Source organism: Eriocheir sinensis, chromosome 17 (assembly GCF_024679095.1).
Source record: "Eriocheir sinensis breed Jianghai 21 chromosome 17, ASM2467909v1, whole genome shotgun sequence".
In the NCBI taxonomy this organism is placed as follows: Eukaryota; Metazoa; Arthropoda; class Malacostraca; order Decapoda; family Varunidae; genus Eriocheir; species Eriocheir sinensis.
Genome location: NC_066525.1, coordinates 5785659 through 5805658, shown reverse-complemented (window position 1 = coordinate 5805658; position 20000 = coordinate 5785659). Strand labels below are relative to the sequence as shown.

Genomic DNA, 20000 nt, shown 5'->3' with positions numbered 1-20000 from the left:
CCCCACCCCTTCTGGCACCCCATCGAGACAAGTGTTGCGGACAGATGGGTGGAGGAGAACGAGTTGATCTTATGTAACCGTCCTGGGCCATGTAACAAGATCGACGACTTGCAATGACGGGGCAGAGGAAGACTCGGCCCTCGCCTTTTGCATCCCAGCTTGAGGCCCTGAAATGTTTGGGAATATGAGCCCAGGGAAGCGACGTATATTTGGGGTCTAAATCTCTACCCTAAAACCGGCCTGTAAGATGGGGAGTAGGAGATGAGGGAGGAGCCCCGCAATGTTTCAGAAAGCACAGGGAAGCGACGTGTATTTGGGGTCTAAATCTCTACCCTAAAACCGGCCTGTAAGATGGGGAGTAGGAGATGAAGGAGGGGCCCCGCAATGTTTCAGAAAGCACAGGGAAGCGACGTGTATTTGGGGTCTAAATCTCTACCCTAAAACCGGCCTGTAGGATGGGGAGTAGGAGATGAAGGAGGAGCCAGCAATGTTTCAGAAAGCACAGGGAAGCGACGTATTAATGATGTCTAAATCGCTCTCCACTCTGCAACTGACCTGAATGAGCGGGAGGAGGAGGAGGAGGGAGGGAAGGACGTTGTAATGAGGTCTAAATCGCTTCTTATCCTGCAACTGACCTGAATGAGCAAGAGGAGGAGGAGGAGAAAACTCTTGCCGATGAAGTTAAATGGGTTATCCCTCTTGAGCTAAAACGGAACCCCTCATTCAAGGTTGTGTTCACTTTTGCTTCCCGGTACAGATGAACTCCCGCCATGTCTTTCCCCTCACCTTGCTTCCTCCTCTTCCTCCTTTTCTTTCTAATTATTCCTCCTTTTATCTGATGTTCCTTTTGCGCACCCTCCCTTCCTCACCGTCCCTTCCCTCACCTTGCCTCCTCCTCCTCCTCCTCCTCCCTTCCCTCACCTTGCCTCCTCCTCCTCCTCTCTTCCCCCTCCTCTGTCTGTCTATTCCATCTTTCATCTGATTTTCCTTTTGCCAATCCTTCCTTCCTTCACCCGCTTACCCTTCTCCGTCCCTTCCCTTTCGTCCTCCTTCTCCTCCTTCTCCTTTATCTTTATCTCACTACGACTGGCATGATAAGAAAGATTACAATAGGAATAAGATTTATAATTACTTTACTGACTTAAAATGTGTCTTCTGTTTTCATATAAGGTAAAATTGACAACACGCAGATATCACACACCTCCTCACACACACCTCACATCTCCTTTCTCTTTACTTACCTCCCCTTTTCCTTTCTCTCTCTCCCCTTCTCCTCTCCCTTCCTCCTCTCCCTCACTCAAGTCTCCCATACTCTCTCCATTTCTCTCTCTCCCCTACCTCCTTCCTCTCCACGCATACTCTCTCCTCTTTCTCCCCTTTCCTCCCCTCCTCCCCCCTCACACGTGGATGCTAAACACTCAAGACTCCCACGCATGCACATGAAAGAAAATGCATAAATAGCACTTTTTTTCGGGGTTGGGATGGCGGAATCAAAATCATTAGAAAACACAACACAAGCGCAGTGACCTAAGACATGACGCTAGAGAGGGGGACGAGGAAGGAGGAGATAGTTGGGGCGTGGCTGTACTAGAAGGCAGAACGGAATAATAATAGGAACGATGGTGCTAACAACAACTATCACCATCACCATCACCACGACCTTCACCATCACCGCCACAATCACCAATACAGCCTAACCTTCACCCACTCGTCTCACGCCATTACTAACAATTACGCGGCCATTAAAGAAACTCAATCTCTTCTTCATCCGCGGCCGCAGCGTTGCCATATCAGTGAGACTTCCTGCGGGCTTGCTTCATCCTCCTCTAATTGCCTGGTGTGATGCTGCGCCCTTGTTGTGTTAATGGAACTGAATGCTAAACTTAAACCTTCTTACGCCATTATTCTCCTTGCTTGAGAGATATAGTATGTGTGTGTGTGTGTGTGTGTGTGTGGACGGGAGAGTGTGAGGGGGGAGCAAAAGGCACAGGTTGGGGGGTACGGGGGGTAGAGGGGGGCGGCGTGGGGGGGTTGAGGCATGGTTGAGGTGCCGTGCCATGGACCAATGCCATCACCACCGCCACCACCGCCACCGCCGCCGCACCTAAGCCATCTGTTTACCCTTTATCATTTACTTTTTTTCTGGTTCAGCATCGCATATTTTCACGGGGCAAGTCAAGCCATCTCTAATGCCCGTCGCAAATGAGTGTAGCCAGAGCAATAAAACTGATGAGCGAGGAACCCGGCGCCCAGAGGATGAAGGAGAGGGCTTGAGCGTCCGTCAGGCCACGAACTCGCCCAGCCCAGACCCGTCGGTGCATGGGTGGGCGGCCCGTCAACGACCCAGTCCTGCCAGGGGAGAGTGCCGCGGGGCTCCAGTGCTGCTATGCAAGGAACAGTGGTCTCTTTCTTTCTCGTTTCATCTCTTTTTTCTTTCTTTTTCGTTCTCGTCTGCTCTCCTGCTTTCTGGGTCTTTATTTTTTTTCTTTTTTTCATGTCTTTCTTTTCGTTTTCTTTCGTTCTTTTTTTTCCTTTTCTTTTCTTCGTTTTTTATTCCTCTTTTTCTGTCCTCTTTTGTTTATTCTTCCTATTCTCTTTCTTTCTTTCCTGTCTTTATTTTCTCTTTCTTTTCTTCTTTCTTTCTTTTTTCCTCATTTCCTCTCCTCTTTTTCTTCTTCCTCCCTCTCTTGCTTGCTTGCTTTTTCTTTTTCCTTTCTTTCCTTTTCCCCTTTCGTTTTTCTTTCCTTCCCTCTTTATTCCTCATATCCTTTCCTCATTTTCTTCGTCCTCCTTTCTCCCGCTAAACCGTATACAGCGTCCATCAACTTCTCAATACATGACTATTCAGAATATAGGCAGAATATCACCTATTTACTGTAATGGCTAGTCCAGACCAAAGTTAGCAGGTATCTATATAGTTGAGGAAAACACAACTAAAGGCTTTAAATATAGAGGTTAGATGTATTTATGGATGGGAAGGAAATATCGCTGTCTTGCCTCTTGTAGTTTCGTTATATCCTTGTGTATCCTGATGTATCCTACGAGTCCTAAGAGATACACAAAGGAGCGGTAAGCTTTTCCTCATGGTGGCCCTTAAGTAACCAACACCTGCACCAGCTCAGACTCAGGTAAAAAAAATCAGATAATATGTATGAATCAAGAAACTACTGATCAAGATGAGTGTAACGTCGAGGCTCCACACTTAAATCAAATAATTACCTCTCTTCGGCCACCTCTTTTGATTCTTTTTTGTGGGAGCAGCGAGTAGCGGGCTTTTTTTTTATTATTGTTTCCTTTTTTTTGTGCCCTTGAGCTGTCTCCTTTGTTGTAAAAAAAATAATAATCCCTTCTGGCGTGGGTACGATCGTGCGGGTTCAATGTCCACAAGGAGGTAAACGCAGCTCAACAGGTGATGGCTTTACTCAAGATCTAAATAAACCTTGGCTATACTTATCTGCACCGAACCTTCCATCAACCCGCTCACTCATGCACGAAGACTCTTTTTGCAACGTCGCTGATTGGTGATTCGGCGTCTCCCTCTGCTTGCTCTCGTACCCTTCATCTCTTATCTCGATCTTCCGGGCAGTCTCCGTGGTGATGGGGGCACGTAAGACACCGCTGAAGGGGCACGTAAGACACCTTAAGACGTGCACTTATATGACTGGCCTATAACATGTTAATGACGGTTAGTAGTGTTTGCTTTCTCTGCCGCGATAATGATGATGTAGCTCTGCCATGTTAATAATAATAATGAGGAGATTGTGCGTCGTTGTTTCTGTATTAATGATCTTGGCACCTCGCGCGACGCCTCACCTCAGTCCACCACCTTCAAGCTCTTCCTGTGTACGTGTTTCTCCACTCCTCCCTCGCTGACCACTTTTTCCAGAACGCTGAGAGAAAAAACAGTCCCGGGTCCATATCCTCAAACGCCTCGACGCCTTGGTTCGTCATTTTAAGTCCCGGATAAGTTGTTGGGGTTTCCATGGGTGGTTTGACGAGCCCGGTGGTAGTTTGATAAGGTTTCTACGCCATTAACGGGAAATAGACTCATGAGATCCCGACTAATCTTGCCTTTTCCTGGTCTTTTCTTTCTTATTTCCTCGTTTCCTCAACTCTTTTCTTCTTCGTCTTCCTTCCTTTCTTCATTTTCTTTCCCTTTCTTTTCTTCTTCGTCTTCCTTCCTCCTGCTTTCTTCCTTTTCTTTCTCCTTCTTTTCTTTCCTCCTTTTCTTTTCTTCCCTACTTCCTCGTTTCCTCAACTTTTGTCTTCTTCATCTTCCTTCCTCCTGCTTTCTTCCTTTTCTTTCTCTTTCTTTTTTTCTTCATCTATCTTCCTCCTGCTTTCTTCCTTTTCTTTCTCTTTCTTTTCTTTCCTCCTTTTCTTTTCCTTTTCTTTTATCTTTCTTCCTCGTGTCCTCTCCTCAGATCTTAGAAAACAGTCGTAGCAAGAGAATTAAGTGTTTGTGAATACGAATCCCCTTTTGCTAACCTCCCTCAAGCACACACATTTGACATGGCTTTCATAGGAGTTGTGGGGCTCTCCAGGGATAGTTTTTTGACCCTGGTGGGAGTCTGACAAGGCTTCTGTACCATGAACTCCACAAAAACACTCAGAGAACGCATTTTACCTCTGTTTTGGCATTTAGAAATAACTGATATGAGAGTCGGTAGCGTCTAACAACCTGAGCATCTCCGCGTTGGGTACAGGAAGGTGAGGGACGGAATAAAGTAATTGGAAGTCGACGGTCTACATGTTTACGCCACGCATCAACATTGGCCGAGCTCGTGTGTTTACATGCGAGGAAAATGGAGCGAGCCGGGGGTGTGAGGCCGCCAGATACCTGACCCATTTTTCCTCAGGTCTATTCGTGTACTGGCTGACTGTACCTGCAATGCCGCCCTCAGCCTCACTCTGCCTCACCCTGCCTCACCTTGCCACGCCCACTCGCCCTCATACTCCCTACCATAACACCCTACCTACCTGCACCCTTCCTTCCGCTCCTCTGTCGCTTTTTTAATGTTATGTGATGGTCTCTACGGGTCGTATTATAAGACATTTCGCCGCCCAAGAATACATATTTGACAAGGCTTTCGTAAGAGTTGTGGGCATTTCCAGTTGCAGTTTTGTGGCCCTAGTGGTAGTTTGACCCTTCACCTGTACCATGAACCTGAAGAAACACTCATTAGAACCCGACTGACCCCCTCTGTACCTTTAGAAATTGTTAATGTGAGAAGCGATAGTGTCTCATAATACCAATCTAAATATCGTGGTACTCGTTATTTGTTTTTCAGTGGCCCGGAATATCTTCTTTCTGGGTCTAAAGAGAGTTTGTTTATGCCATTCTTCTGTTCGCTTCGCATCCACTCTCCCGGCTCCACATACCATCGTCTTGTCACTCCACATAAAATAGCCCCTCCACATCCCCAAATAGAAAAGTACAAATAGAAAAGGAAGGAGGAAAAAGATTAGAAAAGAGATAGAAAAAAAATAGAAAAAGAAAAATGAAAACGGTAAAAGAAAACGAAAATATAGAAAAAGAAAAAAAATAACAGATTAGAAATATAAAATAAAAATGGCATACAAATAAAAGATAAGTACAAATGGAATACAACTTGGCCCCACAGCTGTCCACACGCCCATATCTCTTATCTATTTTTCAATGACCCAGAACTTATAGAGACTGACGAGAGCTAGAAGGTTCATGTTGTGTCTCTGTTAACTCCAAATCCACTCTTCTGCTTCCTCGTACAACAGTCTTTCCACATGTGCCCCTAGCAGCGTTACCATATTATCGTACTCAAAACATCGCTATAATCAGTTCCAGGGCCCAAAACTCTCCTACCCACAGAGATAACGAGATTCCAGTTAGAGTTATCGTTAAAGCGTTACTTATTGGTGTTTGTTTGCGATAGCTGTGACTCAGAAACCGGAAAATATAATGTGCTGCGTGGCTGAGTACGATAATTTAGTAACGCTGGCCTCTATATAGTCACCCCTTCCACATGTCCACATCTACCCCTTCCACATGCCCCGGTGCTCCCTTCCACAATCTCCCCCTTCCTTTCATGCACTCAAAACCCATCCCACATTCTTGCCCGCTCTTCATGCCCCAGCCTCTTTATCTGTACACCCATTTCCTCTGTAGCTCCCATACCCTCCCATCCCCTCAGTAGTGCCTCCATATACCTTCACCACACTCCCCATCCTCGAGACACCATACTCATCACTTCCATCACTCACAACTCTAAACACTATAACATATCTTTTTACAATAATGATAATGATAATAGTAATAAGTAAAAGAAGAAAAAATGATGATGATGAGGAGGAAGAGGAGGGATTGAGATATCGGCTGCAAATAACTATAAATAAAAGAATGAATAAGATAAAAAAAGACTATAATCAAGATGATGTGGCCTCTAAAAATATCTTGCTCTTATACAACAACTGCCAATGCGCCTATTTTTATGGTTACTGTCAAATATATTAGTACTGCTTCTGCTACTACTACTACTACTACTACTACTACTACTGGGGTGCGTCGTATCCGTGGTAATAACACTTGTACTTGGTGTAAATGTTTATTCTACCTCTGTGTCGTGTTTCGCGGAGGTCGTTTTTAACAACAGGATTGATGGGGGGGGGGAGGAAACGGGGGGGGAGGGGGGGAGGCTTCACTATTGCAGGTGGGGAAGCGCTGGGGTCGTAAGGGGACGGTGTGTGTGTGTGTGTGTGTGTGTGTGTGCGGGGGGGGGGGGGTAGAGGTGACAGGTTAGGGCAAGTCTAGAGCACCTACCTCCTGTGACTGGTTTGGGGGGAGGAGGAGGAGGAGGAGGAGGAGGAGGAAGAGGAGGAGGAGGGGGAGGAGAGGGACATGAACGGAGTGGGGGAAGGGGGAAGAAGTGTCCTCGTTCGCACTGTGCTAAAGAAAGCTCGGAGGGAGGGGGGAGGGAGGGGGGAGAAGTGGGGAAGAGGGGAGTGGGGAAGTAGGGGGGGAGGGAATTACTTGGCATCTCCCCAACAGGTACACACACACACACCACTACACCGACCTCCTCCTCCTCCTCCTCCTCCTCCTCCTGAAGGGAAGAATGAAGGGAGTGATGCGTCCCTTTACCTGACCCCCCGTGTGTGTGTGTGTGTGTGTGTGTGTGTGTGTGTGTGTGCCCTCCTTTACGCCTCCCTAAGGCTTCATACCTCTTCCCTCCACCTGGGCATGAGTTGGAGGTGGGTGGGACGGGTCACTGCTGCTAAATTTAAAGGTGGACCGGACGTGACTCAGTGTACCCAATTTAGACTCATTCCTTCACGTCTGAACCAAAAGTACAAATAGAAAAGGAAGGAAGAAAAAGAATAGAAAAGAAATATATAGAAATAGAAAAAGAAAAAGAAAAATGAAAACGGTAAAAGAAAATGAAAATATGGTAAAAGAAAAAAAAGATAATAGATTAGAAAAATAAAAAAAAATGGAATACTAATAAAAGATAAGTACATAGGTTAGGTTAGGTTAAGTTAGGTTAGGTTACAAATGAAACACAACAGAAATATCAAATAAGAAAAAGAAATATATAGAAAAAGAAAAAGAAAAATGAAAACGGTAAAAGAAAACGAAAATATAGTAAAAGAAAAAAAGATAATAGATAAGAAAAATAAAATAAAAATGGAATACAAATAAAAGATAAGTACATAGGTTAGGTTAGGTTAGGTTAGGTTAGGTTAGGTTAGGTTACAAATGAAATACAACAGAAATACCAAGAATATCACTACTTCACAAATACAAATACAAATAAAAATAAAAAAGGAATACAAATAAAAGATAAGTACATAGATTAGGTTAGGTTAGGTAAGGTTACAAATGAAATACAACAGAAATACCAAGAATATCACTACTTCACAAATACAAATACAAATAGAATAAAAATAAAAAAGGAATACAAATAAAAGCTAAGCACATAGATTAGGTTAGGTTAGGTTAGGTTAGGTAAGGTTACAAATGAAATACAACAGAAATACCAAGAATATCACTACTTCACAAATACAAATACAAATAGAATAAAAATAAAAAAGGAATACAAATAAAAGCTAAGTATTTAGATTAGGTTAGGTTAGGTTAGGTTAGATTAGGTAAAGTTACAAATGAAACAACAGAAATACCAAAAAATACCACTACTCCACAAATCACAAAGTCAGTCTACCACAACAAAAGACAAGACCAGGACGGGGGAAGCACAGGCGGGGAAGCGAAGCACAGAACAAGAAGCACACCAGATCGAGTTACTCCACCCCGGCGCCGCCTCCTCAAGAAGCCGCCGCGAACCACAAAATCATGACATCTCTATTCTTGCACCCGTGGCCTATATGCAGCCTCCCCCTCCCTCCCCCCCTCCTTTCCCCCCCTCTCTCCCCCCGTGTGCATGATGGCGCCTCCAAACTTAGAACACTACATGGCAACAACCTGTCTTTCCCCTCACCTTGCTTCCTGTTCCTCTTCCTCCTTTTCTTTCTAATTATTCCTCGTTTTATCTGAATTTGCCTTTCACCCACCCTTCCTTTCTCACTGTCCCTTCCCTCACCTTGCCTCCTCCTCCTCCTCCCCCTCCTCTGTCAGTCTATTTCGTTTTTCATCTGATTTTCCTTTCGCCAATCCTTCCTTCCTTCACCTATAGCTTAACCCTCTCCGTCCCTTCCCTTTCGTCCTCCTTAATTCTCCTACTTCTCCTCCTCCTTCTTTATCTGTTTATTCCTTTTTTTATCTCATTTTCCTTTCGCCAATCCTTCCCTTCCCTTTCGTCCTCTTTCTCCTCCTCCTCCTCCTCCTCCTTCTTTATCTGTTTATTCCCCTTTTTCATCTGATTTTCCTTTTGCCAACATTTCCTTCTCTCACCTCACTCTGCCTTACCTCCTCCTCTTCCTCTTCCTCCTCCTCTGCTTATCTGTTTATCCACCCTTTCATCTTATTTCCCTTTCGTCAACCCTTCGTTCACCTATTTACTTTCTCTTTATTTTCTCTCCCCTCCCTGCCAAATCTCTTCTCCCATCTCCCCTTCGTCCCACATTCTCCTTCTATCTTGTCATGTCTGCCCCGTTTAACATGTTTTCCGTATTAGCCTCCTCTCACATTCCTTTTATCCCTCTCCTTTTCATCCCCTTCACTTTTCTTCTCTATAGTTATTCTCTTTTCCTCATTTTATTATCTTTTCATTTTACCCATTTTTTTCCATTTTCCCTTTTGTTCCCTTTTTATTCGCCTATTACTATAAATTTTACATGTTTTTTCCTTTTCCAGCCCTTTTTCTTTTTTTCTTCTTTAGTTCATCTTTTTCCTCCTTTCTTCCCTTCTGTCTTCTTTCAGTCGCTTATCTTTCTAATCTAATCCTTCTGTTCCCTTTCCCTCTTACTACATTTCCTACTTGTTTTTTTTCCTTTTTTTCAGCCCTTTTCCTTTTCACTATATATGTTTTTCCTTATTCAAGACTTTTTCTTCTAACTTCACACTTTTCGTTTTCCAACACTTTTCCTTTTCTCTATATGTTTTTCCCTATTCAAGACCTTTTTTCTACTAACTACACACTTTTCCTCTCCCAACCCTTTTCCTTTTCTCTTCTATGGTTATTTTCCTTTAAGTACCCTATCAGTTCCCTCTCCCTCGCCTCTCTTAACTCTCCCTTCCCCGCGCCACTCAAGCACTTAACCACACGAAGATATTACATTCATCGGTTTCATGCCCCCCAAAACCGTCGTACCCACAAATATAACGACACTCTATTTAAAGTTATTATTGAAACCGTTTAGTACTGATGTTTTTCGCAATAGGGAGAGTCGGAAACCGGATAATACACTGTGGAGAGTCCGATAATCTGGTACAACGCTGCTCCACTCCCAAGAATTCGTAAGCTGTTGTCAGGTGCCCGGAGTTCACACGTATAAGGCAACAAGACCCGCGTCCAACACTAGCCTAACACAATGGTCACGCCTTCCTCGTTGAACACAAGGACAAAACAAGGATTAACGAGAACATAGGGATAGTTAACCATACATACATTGACCTGAGGAAAAGCATACGGCAATAGGGAGCTTGAGAGAGGAGGAGGAAGAGAAGGAGGAGGAGGGAAGCAAGTGGAGGAGGAGGATATTATTTGCATAGCGGTGAGGAGGAGGAGGAGGAGGAGAGGCAGGTATGCATGCAAGAGATAGCCGAGGCGGGGCGTTGAGAGTGAGGAGAGAGGAGAGGATGCAAGGCTATCCCAGAGGTTGCAGTCACTCTATACTTTACGATGAGGGTCAGTTCGTTAATTTGCTTGCTTGTTAAACAGTCAGCGAGCCAATTAGTGCCTTGAGCTGGGGCCGGGAGGCGTTCAAGAAGAGGAGGAGGAGGAGGAAAGGGTGGTGTAGGAAGGAGGATATTGATAGAAGGATTCGAACCTTGGGAATCATCAAACGCCAACTATCTACATTGCCATCACGACGCCTCGCCTATGTTTTCCTCCTTCGCTTCCCTCTCCTCCTCCTCCTTCTCTGCTTCTTCTTCTTTTTCTTCTTCTTCTTCTTCTTCTTCTTTTTCTTCTTCCTCCTCCTCCTTCGTTTGGTCGTATTGGGTGACTCGCTAATATTTCCATTGTCTTTGTGTCTTATCTTCCCTTCCTTCTCCTCCTCATCATCCTCCTCCTCTTATCTTCCCTTCTCCGTGTTCTCCTAAGCTTCGAATGTTATAGTGGACGGCTGTCTCTGCGGGAGGAGGCAATCGTGTTTACCTGGGTCGGGTTTATGGTCCTGCCCCACTTAACGCATTCAGATTGTCTCGCAGCCCAAACACGAACACGATAAACCTACATAGCGAGTTCATAAGTCTTGGCAGTTTTGAATCCATGAATTTAAACAGTTTTTTTTTTTCCTTTCTCTCTAGCGAGCAGTAAAGGTCCCAAAACACAAACTTTTCTACAAATATATTCCTTAAAACCTACATAGCGAGTTCATAAGTCTCGGCAGTTTTGAATCCATGATTTTAAACAGCTTTTTTTTTTCCTTTCTCTCTAGCGAGCAGTAAAGGTCCCAAAACACAAACTTTTCTACAAATATACTCCTTAAAACCTACACAGCAAGTTCATAAGTCTTGGAAGTTTTGAATGCATGAACGCAAACAGCTTTTTTTCCTCCCTTTCTCTCCCTAGCGAGCTGTAAAGGTTCCAAAACACAAACTTTTCTACAAATATATTTCTTAAAACCTACATAGCAAGTTCATAAGTCTTGGCAGTTTTGAATGCATGAACGCAAACAGCTTTTTTTCCCTCCTTTTCTCTCTCTAGCGAGCTGTAAAGGATCCAAAACACAAACCTTTCTACAAATAAACTCTTTAGAACCTACATAGCAAGTTCATAAGTCTTGGGAGTTTTGAACACATGAACGCAAACAGCTTTTTTTCCCTCCCTTTCTCTAGCGAGGTGTAAAGGTTTATAAACACAAACTTTTCTACAAATGTATTCCTTAAAATTGTTGCAAAAGTAAGTAAGAATCGACTTGAACAATGTATTCGCTTGGTTGTTCTAACATAATTGAAGATATATTGATAGATAAAGATATATAGGTAGATAGATAGACAGAGAGATAGTGAGAGAGAGTGAGTTAGTGAGTGGGTGGGAGTATATGTATGAAAGGGGGGAGAGAGAGAGAGAGAGAGACTGGTAGGTAGGCAGAGGTGTAGTCAGGTGTGAAGAGAGATTCAAGGAAGGTGAGACATGCGTGGGACAGGTGCGTGGGAGGTGCATGCAGATGACGACACACACACACACACACACACACACACACACACACACACACCCCACTCATGCCGCTACTGACGGAGGGCGGAGCGAGGTGTCCCATAAATGTGTCCAGGGCCATATAAGGGTGGGTTGGGGTCAGGAGGCGGGGAGGGGGGGTGCCGGGGCGGGGCGGGGCGGGGCGAGGCGGGGTTACACATGCTTCGTGATGCAACCCAGCCCCCACACTCTCAGCCCCAAAGCCCATAAGAGACAGAATTCCTCGTCCCATTACCTCGAGCCCTAACGTTCCCTCATTCATCCTCGTAGGGTTAAAACTATATATATTTTTCACTCTATTTATCTGTATTATTCGCATTGCACCATTACTAATTCTTAAAGCATGATCTATTCTATACGGAGACTAGGAACCAGGTGAGTAGGAGACTGAGGAAGAGGAGGAGGAGAAGCAGGAGGAGAAGCAGGAGGAGGAGTAGGAGGAGAAGCAGAAGGAGAAGGAGGAGGAAAAAGAGAAGAAAGTGGAGGAGAAGGTGTGCAAGAAGTCTGAGAATAAAGGTGGATGGAAAAATAAAAGGTGGCGTAAAATGAAGGAGGAGGAAAAGGAGGAGGGAAAACAAGATGGAGTAGAGAGGAGGAGGAGGAAGAGAAGGAGAAGGTCTGCAGTAAGTCTGATAACAAAGGAGGAGGGAAAAGAAAGTGGAGTAAAATGGAGGAGGAAGAGGAGGAGGAGAAAAAAAGTGGAGTAGAACGGAAAAGGAGGAAAAGAAGGAAGAGAGAAAAAAAAGTGGAGTAGAGTGGAGAAGAAGGAGAAAGAGAAAGAGAGAAAAAAAAGTGGAGTAGAACGGAAAGGAGAAGGTACGAGTAGAAGGTAGGGAAAAAAAGTGGAGTAGTGTGGAGGAGGAAAAGAAGGAAGAGAGAAAAAAAAGTGGAGTAGAACGGAAAGGAGAAGGTACGAGTAGAAGGTAGAGAAAAAAAGTGGAGTAGTGTGGAGAAGAAGGAAAAGAAGGAAGAGAGAAAAAAAGTGGAGTAGAACGAAAAGGAGAAGGTAGAAGGTAGAGAAAAAAAAGTGGAGTAGTATGGAGAAGGAGGAAAAGAAGGAAGAGAGAAAAAAAAGTGGAGTATTGTGGAGAAGGATGAAAAGAAGGAACAGAGAAAAAAAGTGGAGTAATGTGGAGAAAGAGGAAAAGAAGGAACAGAGAAATAAAAGTTCAGTAGAGCGAAAAGGAAACTAAAAGAGGATGACGATGAGGTTTAAAAGAAGTCTAGGAATAAAGAAAGAAAAATGCAAAAAAAAAAAAATAAAGGCGGAGTACGATATTAGCTTTCCATGAAGGAGGAAGGTGGTGAGTGAGTCGTGGGAAGTCGGGGTGAGTCAGCAGGAGAGTCAGGAAGGTAACTATTTCCTCTCCTCCACACAGACCGCATGCTGGACGACCTGAAAACGACGGTGGGTAGCGACGGCGAGATGGACGGACGGGGAGATTCTAGCCTCGTCTCCTCCTTCAGGTAAATCCCCCGACCCCTTAAAACGCTTCCCTACACACCTGTACAATGACACCTGGTACCTGCCTCTTCCTCTTCCTCTTTCTCTGCCTCCTATCCGTTAACACACCTGCTAAACACTTGATATCCTTCCGTCTCCTTCAGGTAAATCCCCCGACTCCCTAGAACGCTTCCCTTCACACCTGTACAATGACACCTGATACCTGCCTCTTCCTCTTCCTCTGTCTCTTACTATATACCAACACATCTACCATATGCTCAGTAATATCCTTCCGTCTTCTCCTTCAGGTATTACTCATTTCTCCATTTCCCCTTTAACGCTGCGAATATTCTTCCTTTCCCTGTTTTCAGCGCATATCCTATTGTCTCTTCCCGTATTTGAACTGACAGATTTCACCTTGATTTTTTTTACTCTCCTCCTCTCTCAAATCTGTCAGACAAACCGATAATGATACACGAGATATTTTCCCTCGCACTATTTATCTTATCTAAGTTTTTATCTAATCTTAAGGAAGTCTTCAAACGAGTCTAGTTGCCGAGCTACAGTAAGGTGACGACTGATAATAAGGCTCCGTGTTGCTGGGTGTTGCTGGTGCGGTGAAAAGGTCGCCAGGCACTCTTCCAAGGCCCTGCTGGCTATACCTATACATTGCAGCACGGACCGGCAGGAGGAAGGCTGCTCACTCCGGGCTAAACTCAAAGCGCTGTGACAAACGATAGTGCAAGCAGCATCCTGGGGTCCTTACGTCTGCAGGAATCCCAAAATATTTATTAACACAAAAGATAAGGAGTGTTTGATACTGAACTCTCTCCCTGTGAAGTTGGACCACCAATATTCAGAACACTGTTTGAAAGTGTGTCAAGTACTGCGGTATTTTATGCAAACACAGGAAGGGGGTCGAAAAGAAATGACAGATCGATTGTAAAGTTTCGTGAATGAATATAAAAAAAATGGAAGTAAAAGAAATTGAACAAATACTCAAATCTTAAGTATGTAAAATAGCAGAAGAGGAAAGAACGAATGGAAAGGACAGGTCGATCGTAAACTTAAAAAATCAAATAGAAAATAAAAATGGAAGTAAAAGAAATTGAACAGATAAGAAAAGAACGAATGGAAAGGACAGGTCGATTGTAAACATAAAAAAACGAATAGAAAATAAAAATGGAAGTAAAAGAAATTGAGAAAATACCCAAAGCTTATAAGTATGTAAAGTAGCAGAAGGGGAAAGAACGAATGGAAAGGACAGGTCGATTGTAAACTTATAAAAACAAATAGAAAATAAAAATGAAAGTAAAAGAAATTGAGCAAATACCCAAAGCTTATAAGTATGTAAAGCAGAAGAGAAAAGAACGAATGGAAAGGACAGGTCGATCGTAAACTTAAAAAACAAATAGAAAATAAAAATGGAAGTAAAAGAAATTGAACAAATACCCAAAGCTTATAAGTATGTAAAGCAGAAGAGAAAAGAACGAATGGGAAGGACAGGTCGATCGTAAGCTTATAAAAACAAATAGAAAATAAAAATGGAAGTAAAAAAAATTGAACAAATACCCAAAGCTTAAGTAAGTAAAATAGCAAAGAGGAAAGAACGAATGGAAAGGACAGGTCGATCGTAAACTTATAAAAACAAATAGAAAATAAAAATGGAAGTAAAAGAAATTGAGCAAATACCCAAAGCTTATAAGTATGTAAAGCAGAAGAGGAGGATACATAAGAGGCCCGACACATGATCCCTCTCGAGGCCCCAAAAGACAAAAAACGGCATTGACGTTATTTTTTTCACCGACCTTAAGAAAAAAAAATTAAGAGGAGCCGCGGCAACACTGGGATACGTATAAATGTTAAAAAGATTACGAAAAACTTGCGGCACAGCATCGACCATATTACGTAATTGAGGTGGAAACAATTGATCAGCTTAGACAGGCAGCTTGGAGAGGCAGTGGTGCAGGCGGGGGAGCATTTCAAGGATGTAGGTGGACTGTGAGAGGCTGGGAGATTTACACGCGGGAAATAATGAAAAAAAATAGCGACGCTTTGGTAGTGAGCGACACGACGCGACGGACAGTAAAAAAAGCATTGCATCCACGAGAGAGAGAGAGGGGGGGGGGGAGTCTTTTAATGGGATACAAAGCAGGAAAAGGGGTGAAAGAGGTTACGTAATGGGCTATGGAGAGGAAAGGTGACGTAAGGGATGCAGTATTGAGCAAATTGACGAGAGAGAGAGAGAGAGAGAGAGAGAGAGAGAGAGAGAGAGAGAGAGAGAGAAATAAACACAAGCTCAGGCGACCACCAGGCTCCAAGGTCACGCTGCAGGGCTGGCAACTTGGAGCGACGGGAACAAAACGAAAATAGAGAGAGAGGGAAAAAAAGACACGGCGGAGGTCGTAAATTTCTCCTCAGTAAGGTGGAGGGAGGAAACTTGATTGTGTGTGTGTGTATGTGTGTGTGTGTGTGTGTGTGGGCGTAGGCGACGGTGCACACACAAAAAAAAAAAAAACAGAGAGAGAGAGAGAGAGAGAGAGAGAGAGAGAGAGAGAGAGAGTTGCATAGGTTCTTCGTGCACAGGTAAATGGCAGACAAAAAAAAAAGAAAAAAAAGAAAAATACACAACCCCAACTATCGTCCACCACAGCCTCAAGAGTTAGTGATACGGAGATGCGCACAGAGGCCACGCGCACCTATACTAACATATGCTCCCTTAAGAAAAATAAATAACTAAAAAAAGTCGTTCTCCACCATATATTCACCGCCTCGCCTGTCGCTACTAGTTTTCATCACCATCTCACTTATCTCCCCCTAGTCCACTTCCCCACCATTTCCTAACCGTCTCACCATCACCCCAATCACCCCCTGGCCTGCCCCCCCCCTCCCCCCCCGATCTAAGTCCTGCCTCTGCCCCGTGCCACGCCCCATGCACCATCATTTCCCCGACACAGACCCGCCGGGCAGTGTTTTTACCACCCCACCGCACACAACCCGCGTCCGAGGGCTTGTGCGAACCTCAGGCTCCCCGACAGACCCTTCAGTTCCAATAAACATCAACCTCTCCCCGCCCTCTCCCCTCGATTCTCTCTCTCTCTCTCTCTCTCTCTCTCTCTCTCTCTCTCTCTCTCTTGCTCTCGTTCTCGCTCTTTAAACACACACACACACACACACATACACACACACACGTCACTTCATATTCACAAACAAAGGTATTGTAAAACGTATTCTCTCCTCACACCGACTTCCTAGATACAATTTGGTTCTTTTGTAAATACTCTAAGGCCCGGTTCTCATGATTAGATTTATTTGTTATCCCATGGTCACTTTTTAGGCAGCATTTGGTTTCCTTTTGTGTTTCCCCTTCCTCCGACATCGGCCGCAGCACCTTAAGTAGGATCCGAGCCCTCACCGAGACGCAGCAGCTGACGCACAGTGCACCCAGTTCCGCTTTAGCCAGTGTTTACAAAGACGGCAAGCAAAATAAGAGAAGTAGGAATCACTATTAAAAAATTGTCGAGTCTGTTTTGGCGTTGGCTCCCGCGGGTCCATTTCTCCCCTCTGCTCTGCCACACAGTCCCAACACCTATTTTTCCCTCTCATATGTTACCTATAGCTTACATATGAGAGGAAGGGATAGGTGTTGGGACTGTGTGGCAGAGCAGAGGGGAGGAAAGGACCCGCGGGGGCCTACGCCAGACCGGCCTCGACATATTTGGAAGACTAAAGTCATTTCATACAAAATATAAATCCTAAGGAAAGACACGACCCTGCAGACTACGGCAACAGTTCAGTAGTCATATGCATCATGATTATACATTGATTTATCTCATCTTTTCAGTCACGTCAGTTCTGTAGATGTCTGAACCGGCACCTTGTTTACGGTCAAAAAAGTATTAGAAGTCAATCCCCTATATAATCTTAGCTCCAGTCAAGGTGGTCAGTAGGTGCAGTGACGTAGGTTCTTGGACCGTGCCAGTAGGGAGCTTCTGCCGCAACTTGTGTTTATGTAGTCCCAAACACACACGTGACGTTGTACCTTCTCACAAAAGCTACAACGCTGTCTCTGAGTCACAATAAGTTCTTGGACGCGGTGTTTATAGGTGGTTTGGCAGCATAAAACGGCCAGGCCCATGGTCACCTGTTTTGGCTGGGAGCTCGAGTGTTGGTTCCGGGATAAAGCACTGACATCACAGTTTGTTTTTGAGTTCCACGGCGAGGTCGAGACAATGTTGCCAGTACCACGGATCCCCCCGTCCCCTCACACTTTAAATCTCGCATGATGTGATGATTGAATGCGGTCGCTTTAAAAGTAAAACGAAAATAGGACAGCACAGTAGTGGATATATATTTCACAGTGCATGCTTACTTTATTTTCTTTAGAGTCTAGGTCTAGGTAGAGTTTCGTCCCTATTTCACATTCCCTTGGGACCTTCCACTACCCTTCACTTTTCCCCCTTCCCATGTTTTCCTTTCCTCCTCCCTTGGTGGTCTCACGTTCCTGTTTCATGATTTTTATCCTATATTAAGATGATCGTGTACAAATTTGTGTATTTTCTTCACGTATCAATTGGGATATGAGTTCCATTGGCCTTTTTCCCCACCCAACGACCACCCCCACCTCTGCCTTCTGTCAGGTCTGCTCGCCTGTTCTTAATTCAAATACAGGTTCTCGATATTCCCCACAAGATTAAACGAAACATCCTTCTATACCCTGCAGAGCGAATTTTATGGTAGGATAGATTTTTTTTCAACTTGATGCAAACATTTTTTATTCACTAAGCATCAAACAGGCTTGGCTCCTCTTGCCTTGCCGCTCCCTCCCTGGTAATAGTAACGTCCCTAAAAACATATTCTAAAACAAACCAAGAGGCCGGGTGACGGCTCCCAGCGGCATCTGACCATGTTCTCGCTGTTCCACCCCAGAACCACCTCCCACGGCGAAAGGCCTGACAGCTTCGTGGAAATATTCAGGTAATGGCTTCAGACCGCACCGTCCTCCCCTCCACTGCCTCCCTCCCCCGTGCTAGCCTCGGCAGAGGACCCAGCACCCCATAGTCTAGACGCGTAGCTTGCTGTATGGGTGTAGAACTCAATAATAGCATAGTTTAGCCCTGAAGCCACCTGCATGAATAGTTGAGTGGTTGATAACAGCGTCGTCTGTAGTACCCCATGCAAAGCTGGATAGTGGCCGGAGGGTAAGTGTTGTCATTCGCTCGCTGGTGTGTGCTTTCAACTTTTTTTGACCACCTGCTCCAGCCGCCCTGATGCTACGGAGATCAGGCCTCTACTCGGTACTGGTGTGGGTGGCTTGTGGTCTGTCGCTTCAGCCACACTCGGGGCAAAAGGTATATGATTCTAACCACCTAGCCAGCACCTGACATCTGGCGGCTAGGTGGACGAGGCACTAAGACAGAATCATTCAGTTTTCCCCTTGCGTGGTGTGTATGCGTGTATGCGTGTCGCTGCGATGGTGCGGGAAAACAACAAAAACAACAGCCACGCACTAAACAGCAACAGCCGTCAGCCTCAGCGCCCATCGACAGCGTGGAGACTGCGGACGGTGGCTGACAAAGAGAGGTCATGGTGCTGGTGGTGGATGCATGACCATACCCCTCACCCCACGCCTGACCCCAGCCTCACCACCACCACCACACCCTTGCCCCGCCCCTGAAGGTCTCCCCAAGCCATCACAACGGGCGGATTGCAACGGGAGACTCGCTATTCTACACTAACTCAAAATAACAAACACCACACTGTCCCCGACCTTTGTACTGTCACACCCACCCACCCACCCAACATACATGACCTCAGCAGTGTTCAGTGTTTTAACAAAAGCACCAACAACAAGAGTCACGTAACAGCATCACTCACTTCTGCGCCTCTTTCAGGAGCTCATCACGCAGCGGGTCACGAGCCGGGTCCCGCAGCGGCAGCCTCGCCCCTGCTGCCACGGTGGAGGACGGCGGCCACGTTCGCCACACCCGCCACGAGTACCGTACCCCCGACAACTCGACGCATGTGGTCACCGAGAAGTACGAGTATGATACTGGAGACACGAGCAAGGTCAGTACCCTCGCCATCTTGGGTCAGCATTCAGCATCCAGCATTCCCTCACGGCCCCATCCTCCCCTTTCTCTCCTCTCCCCGCATCAATCTTCCACTTCCCTCTTCTCCACTCCTTCACGTCATGATTATTATACTCTCTCCCCTCACCGTAACTCCTCTCCTATTATCCTCCTCTCTCCCTCACCCAGTCACCCTTCCATCTCCCTCTCCCTCATTCTTTCATCTCCCTCACTCACCCTCATTCTCGACTCTCCCTTCTACCTCCATCATCTCCCTTACTCTTCCATCTCTCTCCTCTCCCTTATACTTCCATCTGCTTTCTCTCCCTCTCCTTTCTATCTCCCTCCTCTCCCTCATTCTTTCATCTCCCTCACTCAGCCTCATTCTCGCCTCTCCCTTCTATTTCCATCCTCTCCCTCACTCTTCCTTCTCCTCCTCTCCCTTATACTTCCATCTCCTTTCTCTCCCTCTCTCCCTCACCCTTCCCTTATGCAGCCTCATCCTCGCCTATGATGCATTACTTTATCTCGTCACCACTTGAAATCTAACCCGTCAAGAAGGTTTAACATCCTCCATCATGCCCTATGCAACGCCGTAACGTCTTATATCAACAGCCTCTTCACCACACGCCTCCCCCTTCATGCATCACAACTAGATCTTTAAATACCCTTCACCACATGTATTTTACT

The 20000-nt window shown here is 45.2% G+C and overlaps 1 protein-coding gene and 2 long non-coding RNA genes across 12 annotated transcripts in view; 2 read left to right on the top strand and 1 right to left on the bottom strand.

The window, feature by feature from the left end:
- Positions 1-20000, top strand: part of LOC126999856 (nascent polypeptide-associated complex subunit alpha, muscle-specific form-like) — an 85021-nt gene that overhangs the window by 50387 nt on the left and 14634 nt on the right. For 7 of the 10 annotated variants that reach the window (XM_050862922.1, XM_050862926.1, XM_050862925.1 and 4 more), the window contains 3 exons: positions 13175-13262; positions 18169-18216; positions 19134-19308. In XM_050862922.1, coding sequence (XP_050718879.1) covers positions 13175-13262; positions 18169-18216; positions 19134-19308 — 311 coding nt within the window. The remainder of the gene's footprint in view (positions 1-13174; positions 13263-18168; positions 18217-19133; positions 19309-20000) is intronic. The other 3 variants (XM_050862929.1, XM_050862924.1, XM_050862928.1) reach the window with 1 other exon arrangement.
- LOC126999859 (uncharacterized) overlaps positions 1-20000 on the bottom strand; it is an 84277-nt gene that overhangs the window by 59565 nt on the left and 4712 nt on the right. The gene's annotated exons all lie outside the window — the stretch shown is intronic.
- LOC126999860 (uncharacterized) lies at positions 14162-14889 on the top strand. The gene is made up of 3 exons (XR_007753641.1): positions 14162-14293; positions 14384-14626; positions 14746-14889. It is a non-coding gene; the product is annotated as an uncharacterized LOC126999860 (long non-coding RNA).